This window comes from Dasypus novemcinctus, chromosome 28, assembly GCF_030445035.2.
Source record: "Dasypus novemcinctus isolate mDasNov1 chromosome 28, mDasNov1.1.hap2, whole genome shotgun sequence".
Taxonomy (NCBI): Eukaryota; Metazoa; Chordata; class Mammalia; order Cingulata; family Dasypodidae; genus Dasypus; species Dasypus novemcinctus.
The window spans coordinates 18,335,326-18,347,745 of record NC_080700.1 but is presented as its reverse complement, the minus strand read 5'-3'; the positions used below and the strand labels follow the sequence as shown (position 1 = coordinate 18,347,745).

Below are 12,420 nucleotides of genomic sequence, written 5' to 3'. Positions count from 1 at the left end.
CTTTCATCATCATAGCACATTATTGCATTTGGTGAATACATTTTGGAGCACTGTTCTACGACATGCATAGTGGTTTACAGTGTAGTTTACACTCTCCCTAGTCCACCCAGTGGGCCATGGCAGGACATACAATGTCCAGCATCTGTCCCTGCAGTGCCACCTAGCACAACTCCAAGTCTTGAAAATGCCCCATCATATCTCTTCTTCCCTCTCCCTACCCTCAGCAGCTACTGAGGCCACTTTCTCTACATCAATGCTATAATTTCTTCCATTACTAATCACAATAGTTCCATAGTAGAATATGAGTAGGTCCATTCTAATTCATACTCTATTCCTCCATCTTGTGGACCCTGGGATGGTTATGTCCACTCCACCTCTAAATTGAGAGGGGGCTTATAGTCCACATGGATGATGGATGCAATTCTCTTGCTTGCAGTTGTAGGCACTCTTGGCTCACTGGTGTGGTGGTTGACCTTCTTCACCTTCCTGTTAGCTGGCCAGGGTAAGTCCAATAAAACAGACGATAGGAGTTGTAAATCTGCTGAAACTCAGGGCCTGGCTGTCACATGGACAGTCCAGAGATTCAGGTCTCCTGAGTATACACCAACCCCAGCACCAAACACAGGTCCAATAAAAGTAACAGAAGAGGCATGTGTAGAAAGGTCACACCTGAGTACATCTCCATCACACTCAGGTACACAAACTCCTAAGTAGAACCAACTGACATGGCACTGAACTCCAGAGTCATCTGTCATGACCATAGAACCTGTGGGTCTCTGTAGCCCTCAGGAAACCAGTTCCTGGGCTTCTATCTACTTTGGCTGTCTCTAGGACCCTGCTGAGGCATGTGTAAGCATTACCCCTCTGATGACCTCCTGACTCTTTTTTGGAGACTCATAGTCATATAAACTCATTTGTCCTTTCCATTTCCCCCTTTTATCCAAGTCATAAAGCAGTTTTTAACGCCTGATATTACATGTAGACTAAGATATTCTGTTGGTCTTAGTTGACCCTCTTATTCAAGGTCTTTTTCTAGTTACATCATCAGCAGGTGCTTGATAGCAATCCCTTGGCACCAGGGAGTCTCATCCATGGGAGACATACCCCAAGCTGGGGACTGGAGGGTGGGGAAGGTAATGCATTTACATGCTGAGTTTGGCTTAGAGAGTGGCCACCTTTGAGCAACATGGAGGCTCTCGGGAGGTAACTCTTAGGCTCCCTGCAGCTCTAGGCCTAGTTCATATTTCAGGTGCATAAGCTCATAAGCATAGTCATTAGTATCAAGGGCTCATTTTTGGACCATTCTTCTTTATTGGTCTTTGCCATTGCACTTGGATTTTTGCTGTTCCATTGGTGAAGGTAATAGAGCTCCCATCACTAGGAACTCAGCACTCCCTCAGTTGTCATTTTTAACTGTAACTACTATGAAAATATCCAAACATTTTTATGTACCCTGTATACATGCCCTAGAGAACTCCCTCCCAACCATGTGCCCCCTATCAATAATACCCCACAACTGTGTTCCTCCCCTGCCATAGTTGAACCTCTCTGTGGTCCAAAACTTCTTCAAAAATGAAGCCTAATATATTGCCAGGTTCCATTCATAGTAAAATGGAACATAGTGGTGAGTTTAAAGGTTGGATATAGAATACAGACTAATTTAGAAAAATTAAAGTAAAAATAAATTGGGGTATCAAAATATGAAAATGCTTTGTTTTTGATGTTTTGCCTTTCATCAGTGCAATAAGTGTACAGTGGCGAGGCAATTTCTTCCATTTCTTCCTCAGTGTCTACGTCCTTTTTTTTCCTACTTATTGTCTTCACAAAAATTTTAGATCACAGTAATTCACATATACAATATACAGTACTCCCACATAGCCAACATCAAACAATTTGTCCTTTCCCCAAAAATGATCTTTTTACATGTTCATATTATATTTGCTGCAGCTGATGTACAGATATTGAAACAATAGCTTTCAAACATGGTTCCATTTGGGTTTACATTATGGTTTATATTTTAGCCTATACAATTTTCTAAATTTTTAAATATCTTATGTTTTACATTATGGTTTACATTTTAGCCTACAGACTGTTATACATTTTTTATGTAATTTTACATGTCCTTTATCCATCATTGCATGATCTTGTAGAACACTCCCATTGCTCCACACTTACACTGATTCCATCTCTTCAATACTTCTTTCCCCCTCACCTCAGGACCCACAGTGACAATCAATTTTCATTACTTGAAGGGCCATATTGAGAGATACTTGCAACAATGTCAAAGGCTTGACATATTCAACTGCCCTAACCCATTGGGAGTGTTCAGATCACTGGGTAATGGCTCTGACAAGTTATTGATACAACCTGTTCTGCACTAAGGTGGCTGGAGACAATATTTCAGTCTTTCCTGGACATAGGCAGAAACAGTGGTGATTTAATGAAGCAGTAGTTCCCTAGGGACAGTAAGCTGAAGTACTGCATTTGCTTGCCAGGCTAGAAAAGCTAAGCTTTAGGAAGCCATTCAAAAAAATTCTGTTGCCCTTACTGTTCTTCTCCATAGGACACATTAGAGAAAGTCTGTACCTTTCAATAGTCTCTGGCTTTGTTACGGCTGGGAAAAACCAACTTGGGAAATTCTTCCCTGGGGTGACCATCCTACCAGAATTTTCCTGTACACAAAAGTAGTGTGAGACAATGAAAGGAGTGTAAAAAACTATAGAAGTGGACTGTGTGAGTAAAAGCCTGCAGCTTCTAATACTCAGGAGAGGATAGTCTATATACTATAAAAAGAGCAGAAAACCAATCTCCTGTCAACAGTGAAAATGCAAAACAACAAGCAAAGCCACAGAACAAGATAGAGGCCCAGAAAGACAAGGAAAACCCTATACACTCCATTTCTCTGGACAAACCTTCCTGATAGGAGGGCTGAAGCCCCAAAAAATGTTTTTCTCATCAGCTGTTTACAAAATGAAAAAGATACATTCCATGCACAAATCCAAAAATTATCATTTTACATATTAACACATAGATTGTGCAAGGAAAAAACAAAATACAAACAGAGGAACAGGAAATGGTGGTCCATCCAAAGGAAGCAGATAAAAATACAGAAAACTCCAATGAAGGAGATGAGAATGTGGACACAATTAACAAAGTATTTTAAAAAGAGGTCTTAAAAATTCTAGAGGGTGAATGAAAGTCCAGATAAAGAACTGAAGTAAATCAGAAAAACAATAAATGAGCAATATAAACGTTTAAAGAGAAAAATGTAAAAGTAACAAAACAATAGTCCTTGAGTTGAAGACCACAATTACTGGTATGAAAATTTATCAGGAGTGTTTCAAGTGTAGACTGGAGCTGACAGTGATCTTGAATAAAGATGTTTGAAATGAGTCAGGCTGAGGAAGACAAAGAGAAAAAAAGTATTAAAAGTGAAAATAGCCTAAAACATCTATTGCATACCAAAATATAAGGGTCTGCCAGATGCAGAAGAAAGATAAAAAGGGCCAGAGGGGCTATTCAAAAAATAGAGAAATTCACAACTTTTAAGAAGGTGTGAATATGCAAATCCAAGAAGCTCAGTGATCACCAAATGGGATGACCATGTAAAAATATTCCCCACCATACATTACACTACCTAATTCAAAGGAAAAGGAGAGAGTTTTGAAAGCTGCAAGAGAAAGGTAACATTTTACATACAAGGAAGTCCCAATTAGATTGAGTGATTAATTTCTCATCGGAACTCAATGCAGACAAGAGGGCAGAGGGTTGAAATACTCAAAGTGCTGAAGGAAAACAACTGCCAGTCAAAAATTTATATACAGTGAATTCTTTCGAAAATGAAGGAGAGGGAAGCAGATGTGGCTCAAGAGATTGGGCTTCCATTTACCAAAAGGGAGAACCCAGGATTCAATCCCCAGGGCCTCCTGATAAAGGCATGCCCACACAGCGAACCAGGCCAATGCAGTAAGCCAGGCCTGCACAGTAAGCCAGCACCCATGCAGGGAGCCAGTGCCCACATGGCAACCCATGTCATAAGCCAGTGCCCAAGTAGTAAGCCAGTGCCTGCATGGTGACCTATATGGCAAGCCAATGCATGCATGGTGAACCAGTGACTTTACAGCAACTCTCACAGTGAACCAGTGCCTCTGCAGTGATCCAGTGCCCATGCAGTGAGGCAGTGTCCACATAGTGAGCTAGACAAGATGATGACACAACAAAAAAAGAGAGACAAAGGGGAGAGTCAAGGTGAGACACAACAGAAACCAGGAACTGAGGTGGCATAAATGACAGGGAACCTCTTTTCATGTTGGAGGTCCCCAGGATAAAATCCTGGTGAATCCTGGAGGAGAAAACAAGAGAAGACAAGAAAAGAGAGAAATAGACATGGAAAATCACACAGTGAATGGACACGGCAGAAAGAGCAGGTGGCAGGGAGAAAAAAGAGAGAGAGAAATTAAGATGTTCTCTGTTAAACAAAAGCTGAGGGAATTCATCACCACTAGACCTGTGTCGCAAGCAAAGCGAATGGGAGTTTTTAGACTGAAATGAAAGTACAGTAGAAAATACTTTAAAACGGCCTAAAGAAACAATGTTCTGCAATACAGGTAACCATTTGGGTAATTGTAAATGCCGGCATTATTGTATTGCATTGTTTGGTATGTATCTCCACATCTTGCTTCCTATAAGTGCCTAAATGAAAATGTAAAAAGGCATTAATAAGGCCTTTTGTACTACAATGCACAAACATATAAGTGGTAACAAGTAAAAAATTGTGGGGGTTCAGAGGACTATAATATACATGCAAGCTATTGAAGTTAAGTAATTATCAAACTGAAGATAATTGTCAGATACTTAGGATGTTAAATTTTAAACTCATGGGTTAAAAACAAATGAAAAACATATCCAGATAGAATTGGGGAGGCACTCAATATGGGTACAACACAGGAAAGCAAATTATTGTTAAATAGAACTGAGTGTTCCAAGCAGGGCACCATGTAAAGTGACAGCTTCCCACCAAACTGAGAGGGATACATCAGACCAAAGAAAGGCTCAGACAAGTCAAACTTAGTGGACAAAGAACATTTTATAGGGGGCTTATGTGGGGGCTCAAACTTGATGGTCCAGAGGGGAGATCCTCTCTCTTACAGAATCTGAAACTGGTCATGGCCTAAATCCTGATCTGTGGCAGTAGGCAGAAAGAGCATGGCATTTCTGAAGCTTGCAACACACTTGCCACAAAGCAAGAGGAATCTTTGATACCACATGTCTATGTGCAGATGGAGAGGGCATATGAGGAGGGAGTATGATTAAAAGTGCAGTGCTCCAGAGAGATAATCAATGCCCAGTGATTCATAGTATTTTCCAGCAGGGCAGAATTTACACATTCACAGGAACTGTGTAAAATAAGCATTTACCATGTTGGTCAGCAGGGCTGAAGTTACGACTCTATAATTCCTAAGGAAACTATTGATACAAAGGTGGTCAAGCAATTCACAGATCACATTATTCATAGGGGTTCTGGGAGAGAAGTCAAAGCACACATTTTCTTTATCTGTCATGAGCTCAGTTATTTCTCAATAATTGCTGTGTAACTATTAAGAAATGAAATGTTTCTGTGACTAGAAAGGGGAAAGAAATGAAACGGTTGTGGGAAAAATTTAAATCCATATATGCTACAATGAGAGACAAAAATAGTATAAGACTTACAAAGGTAAATAGAAAAATAGAAAAATAACCAATAGTTTCCTTAAATGTAAATGAAATATACTCTCCTCTCAAAAGGAAGAGATTGCTAAAATGCATTAAAAAGCATGAACCAACTATATGCTGTCTGCAAGACACTTATGTTACATTCAAAATACAAATATGTTGAGGGTGAAAAGATGGAAAAAAATATCATATAATTTGTCCCCCAAAAAGACTGAGGTGGCTATAATAATATAGGACAAAATAGTCTTTAAATCAAAAACATATATAAGGGTCAAAGATGGTCATTACATACTGATAAAGGGAACAATTCAACATGAAGTTATAACAATTATGAATATACATGCAACTAACAGCAGAAACCAAAAATATATGGAGCAAGTACTGACAGATTTGAAGAGAAAAATTAAAAGTTCCACATTAATAGAAGAATTTGACACACCACTCTCAATAAGGGATAGACCATCTAATAAGAACATTAAGGTATTACAGGACTTGAATAAGATACATAACCAACTTGACCTAACAGACATATGTAGAACTCTGCATCTGGCAAAAACAAGTACATATTCTTCTCAAGTACACAGGGCTCATTTTGCAGGCTAGACTATATACTGGGGTGCAAGTCTCAATGAGTTAAAAATTTTGAAATCATACAATGCAAGTTCTCTGATCATAAGAGAATGAAGCTAGAAATAAATAACAGAGAGAAAGGGGAAATACACAAATATGTGGAAATTAAACAATATAATCTAAAATAACCAATGAGATAGAGAAAATCAGAAGCATAATTAGGAAATATCTTAAGGTGAATGAAAATGAAAATACTATGTACCAAAACTTTTGGGATGCAGCAAAGTCAGTACTGAGAGGGGAATTTATAGCTCCAGATGCTTACATTAAAATGGAAAAAAGACTTCAAATCAGACACATAACCACAAAACTGGTAGGTTGTGAAGAAGAGCAAACTAAACCAACAGCAAGCAGGAGGGAAATAATAAAGATAAGGACAGGGACAAATGAAATAGAAAACAATAGAGCATTAAAGAACCGTAAGTTCATTCTTTGTAAAGATCAATAAAATCAACAAACATTTAGTTAGACCGACAAAGAAGAAAAGAGAGAGGATACAAATAAAATCAGAAATGAAAAGGGAGATATTACTACTATCCTTAGTGAAACATAAAAGGGCCATAAGTGGCTTCTATGGACAGATGTGTCTTAGTTTGCCACAGGCTGCTGATGCAAAATATCACGAATGGTTGGGTTTTATAATAAGAATTTTATTAAGGCAAAAATTTACAGTTCTGAGGCTATGAAATGTCCAGATCAAGTTATCCACAGAGATGCATTTTTCACCAATATTAGCTACTGTTGACATTGGGGTTTTCCCACACAGCAAAGCAAAATGGTCACCATTCTCTCTCCAGCTCCCTAATTCACTTACAGAACCTACCATCACATGGAGCTCACCTGTGGACAAGCAGTCACAGGGATTCTCTCTTTCAAGGCCTCCTCTTCAGTCTTGGCTGCTTTGCTTTCTTCCAAATGTCATCTGTTATAATGCATATGTCTGATCTCTTTGACCATGAACTGTTCCGTGCTGTCTCTCACATGGCAGGAACAAAAATGACAGTTTCCTTTTTCTCTGTCATATTTACATAAGGTTTTGCCTAAGGACAGAATTCCAAACTGTGTCACATTTCAGTGATGTACTCCAATCAAAAGGGCTTGACACAGGAAGGGAATAGTTCACAAACTTAATCTTTTCCTTTCTGGGGTGCATAAAGGAACTGCAAACACGTCACAAGATGTAAGACAATACAATAAATAATGTAGATGAAAAAGACAAATTCTTAGAAACATAAACTACCTACATTGTCTGAAGAAGGAATAGAAGATCTAACAAATCAATGACAAAGAGATTGTATCCATAATCAAAATGTCCCCAAAAAAGAATAGGCCAGGACCACATGGGTTCACAGGAAAATTTTAACAAATATTTAAAGAAGACATCTTTAAATCTGCTCAAACTCTTCCAAAAAACTGAAGAGGAGGGAAAACTACCTAACTCATTCTATGAGGCCAGCATTACCTTAACAGTTAATCCAGATAAAGATAACACATAAAAGAAAAACCACAGAAAAAAAATCTCATTAACTTAAAAGTAAAAATTCCCAACAAAATACCACCAAACTGAATCCAGCAGCATATTTTAAAAATTATACATGATGAATGATGAAGTGGTAATCATTCCTGATATGCAAGTTTGGTTCAACATGAGAAAGTTAATTAATTTTATCCACCACACTACCAGAAGTAAAGAAAATGCCCACATGATCATCTCAATCAAAGCAGAAAAAGCATTTGAAAAATACAGCACCCTTTGTACATAAAAACACTTAGAACACTAGGAATAGGAGGAAACTTCCTCCACATGAAAAGGGCACATATGAAAAGCCCACAGCTAGCATCCTATTTAGTGGTGAAAAACTGAATGCTCTCCATCTAAGATCAGGAACAAGACAAGGATGTGCACTTTATCCACTGTTGTTCAATACTGCACTAAAGTTTTGCCAGAGCAATGAGGCAAGAAAAAGAAACAAGGACTTCCAAATTGAAAAAAAAAAAAAGTAAATCATTTCCTATTTGCACTTAATATCATTGTACATCCAGTTAATCCTGAAAAATCTACAACAAAATTCCTAGAACTAATAAATGAATTCAGCAGAATGTCAGGGAAGATCAAGAGGCAAAAATCACTAGTGCTTCTACATACAATGAACAATTGGAAGAAAAAAAACCCATTCAAAGTAACAGATTAAAAAATCAAATGTAAAAGATTATATAAACCAAGTATAAAAGGACATCTAAACAGAATACAATAAAATATTGCTAAAGGAAATTTTAAAAGATCTAAATAAATGGATGGCTATTCCATGTTCATGGATTGGATATCAACCTGTTGTCAATACTGCCCAAGGTAATTTGCAGATTCAAAGCATTTCCAATTAAAATACAAACAAGTTTATTTTCAGAAATGGAAAAGAAAATCACAAAATTTATAAGGATGGATAATGGGCCCTGAGTAGCTAAAGCCATCTTTCAAAAGAAAACTAAAGTTGAAGGACTCACATTTCCCAATCTTAAAAGTTATAAGAAAGGCATGATAATCAAAAGCCAATGGTAATGTCACAATGACAGATATATAGAATAATGACATCAAATTGAGATCTCAGAATTCAACCCTCACATTTCTGGCCAACCAATAATTGGCAAGGTGGAAAAGACCTCTCAATCTGTAAAGAATTGCCTCTTAAACAAATGGTGCTGGGAAAACTGAACCACCATGAGTAAAAAATAGACCTTTATTTCACACCATATACAAAAATAAACTCAAAATTGTATGATTCCATTTAAAATGTAAATATAAATCAATTTATAAAGATGAAGTTAGATTAGGAATTATGTAGGGCTGTGGAAGGATAGAGGGATTGTGAGGTCACTTCAAAGGGGTGTGGAGTTTTCCTTTTTTGAGTAATGAAATTGTTCTAAAACTTTTTTGATGAAGGCATAACATTCTGATTATACTAAAATCCATTGATTACATACTCAGGGTAGATTGTATGGTATGTAAATATATCTCAATAAATCTGCTTTAAAATAAATATGGAAGAATACCCAGAAAGAGCAGCTATATACAGCAGGGGAAGCACAGAGAGATTGAGATGTGATAAATTTCTATTTTTTGTCTTTTTATCATTATTGAAATAATGAAAATGCTCTAATAATGACTGAAATGATGAATATACAATTATGTGATTATATCGAAAACCACTGACTCTACACTTTGGATGGATTGTATGCTTCTCTAATATGTATAAAAAAAAATTGATTTGTTCTAAAACTTAACTGTAAGATTTCCGTGTTTGCACACTCTGGATGCCAAGGACAGAATTTCCAAATATCGACCATCAGAATTGCATTGACTATGGGCATTGAAGGTTCTGAATTCTATCAGGTATTTTATTATTAATAAGATGATTATTGCAGTGCATTTTACCTGGATACTTCCTACAGGGAAACTAGCCATGGGAAGTATGAATGATCTGGATCTCTGCCTGTTACAGAGAATGACTGAGTACATGGTTCTCATGCCCACTGGTAAAGATCCTAGTCACAGAGTTGAAGTATTGTTTCCTTTAAGATTGGGAACAAAGAGGCAAAATGTGTTCCTCCCCTTCAGTTATTTATTCACTGACCCAGAAGAGGCAACTAAATATAGTCATCTATGTGGGAAAGACTTCAAAATCACAGACTTCACACATTCTTCTATCCCCAAACCTGTAACATTTTCCACAGTTGATATTCATAAAATCAGCAGGCACCTCAAACAATATCCCTCAGAGTAACACAATTACTGATGCACACATCCTCCCCAATCTCTGAATAAATGATTTCCCATGATTTTTTATTGACTGCATTCTCCATCATGAATTTTCTGGAAATCTCTGAAGGGATGTCATCCTCCTAATAGAGACTTTTCACTCTTATTTAATGTTTTGTGGTTATTCTTAAACTGTTTCCTTTAGCACACTAAGACCTAGCTTCGACTGAATGGTACTGCATAGTGATTACAGACCTATTGTTTCACTATTGTGGAGTTCACTCAATTAATTTAGAGGATAAATTAGGATTTAAGGCAATCCCACATTGAGTACAGGTGTAGACTTCCTAATGTGATTTCTCTGGTGAGCTTATCAGAGTGGTAGAAAAGCCTTCTCCAACTCCATTATATTTATATTATGCGTTCTCTCACATAGTATATCATTTAATTACGTAGGACTTTGCTATTTAGATGACATGTATATGGATTCTCCACCAGCAGGAAAGTTATTAGATTATCTGAAGTAATATGGATGACTACAGGAGCTACTAAACAGATTAAAAACTGTTTATTCACTGTGTGAGTTCTTTTCTATGTTTAAAGGTTAAATCTATGGCTGAAGTCTCTTCCATATCCAAAACTATTATACTGTTAGTTTTTACATTTAAAGTAAGAATATTGACTAATGGATTTGTCCAATTTTTGGCATTCACAGGGATTCTCTCTAGTTTAGTAATCTCCTGTTGTTTAAGGCTAGAAAAATAAATGTTCTCTCTTTTATGGTTCCTGTCCAGCATGAATTCTCTCATGTTTCCTGAGGCTAGAACTAAAAGTGAAAAATTTCCCACATACACAACATTCATAGGATTTCTCGCCAGTGTGAGTTCTCTCATGTAGTTTAAGGTAAGAGGATGTAGTGAAGGCTTTCCCACAGAGATGGCATTCATGTGGTTTTTCTCCACTGTGCCATCTCTGATGCAGTTTAAGGTAAGAGGATGTAGTGAAGGCTTTCCTGCAGAGATGGCATTCATATGGTTTCACTCCAGTGTGCTTTCTCTCATGTAGTTTAAGGTAAGAGGATGTAATGAAGGCTTTCCCACAGAGATGGCATTCATATGGTTTCACTCCAGTGTGCTTTCTCTCATGTAGTTTAAGGTAAGAGGATGTAGCAAAGGCTTTTCCACAGAGATGGCATACATGTGGTTTTTCTCCACTGTGACCTCTCTCATGTTTTTTAAGGGAAGAGGATATAGTGAAGGCTTTCCCACAGAGATGGCATACATGTGGTTTCACTCCAGTGTGAGTTCTCTCATGTTGTTGAAGATGTGAATATTGCCTGAAAACTTTCTTGCATAGATGACATTCATGGGGTTTCTCTCCAGTGTGAGTTCTTTCATGTTGTTTTAGGGTAGATGATTGAACGAAGGCTTTCCCACACAAATGGCATACATGTGGTTTTTCTCCAGTGTGACACCTCTCATGTTGTTTAAGGGAAGAGAAAGTAGTGAAGGTTTTCCCACAGAGATTACATTGATGGGGTTTCTCTCCAGTGTGAGTTGTCTCATGTTGTTTTAGTTTAGGTAGCTGAATGAAGGCTTTCCCACAAAGACGACATTCATAGGGTTTCTCTCCAGTGTGAGTACTCACATGATATTTAAGGGAACTATAATAACTAAAGGCTTTCCCACACAGATGGCATTCACGCAGTTTTTCTCTAGTGTGACATCTCTCATGTTGTTTAAGGGAAGAGGTTGTGGTGAAGGTTTTCTCACACACATGGCATTCATGGGCTTTCTTTCCAATGGAAGTCACATTGTCTTCTCTGGGGTCAGAGTGTTGGATAAAATTTTTAGCACTTTGGTAGCATTCACATGATTTACTTGTATGGTGACGATGCTTATGTTCTTTAAAATATGAATAGCCACTGAAGACTCTTGCAGATTGTTTCCTGAAATTGGATTTCTTTGTTTTGTGAATCATGGCATATTGGCTCACTGTGGAAGTATGAGAGGAATCTTCTTGGAAAGAATTACACTTGAAGGAATTCTTTTGGGTGTGAGAGCAGTGCTGTGGGGAATTAGATGAGAGACTGTAAAACTTTTATCCATTTACATGAATTCCTTCTTCCCTACATATGAAACTTAGACTAATCCAGTAGTGGTAGTCTCCAATTAAAATATTTGCCATGTTGGTTTCATATAAAAATTATTCTACTCCATATACAGGTTTTCTCTAATATAACAATCTAATTGCAGAGGTACCAGATCGCTTTTGAGCTTCATGATGTTTCAAGATTACATTCATGAAATCTGTTTGTACAATTT

The 12,420-nt window shown here is 37.4% G+C and overlaps 1 protein-coding gene across 14 annotated transcripts in view; it reads right to left on the bottom strand.

Annotated features, from left to right (window-relative positions):
- The window catches only part of LOC101443274 (zinc finger protein 596-like), a 119,364-nt gene that overhangs the window by 70,874 nt on the left and 36,070 nt on the right, over window positions 1-12,420 (bottom strand). For 11 of the 14 annotated variants that reach the window (XM_023591202.2, XM_023591204.2, XM_058289656.1 and 8 more), the window contains one exon: window positions 6,972-12,163. The exons of the other annotated variants lie outside the window; for them this stretch is intronic. In XM_023591202.2, the coding sequence (XP_023446970.1) occupies window positions 10,874-12,163 (1,290 nt within the window). In that variant the 3' untranslated portion in view covers window positions 6,972-10,873. Of the gene's footprint in view, window positions 1-6,971; window positions 12,164-12,420 lie in introns of those variants that run through there. 14 annotated transcript variants of the gene reach the window in all.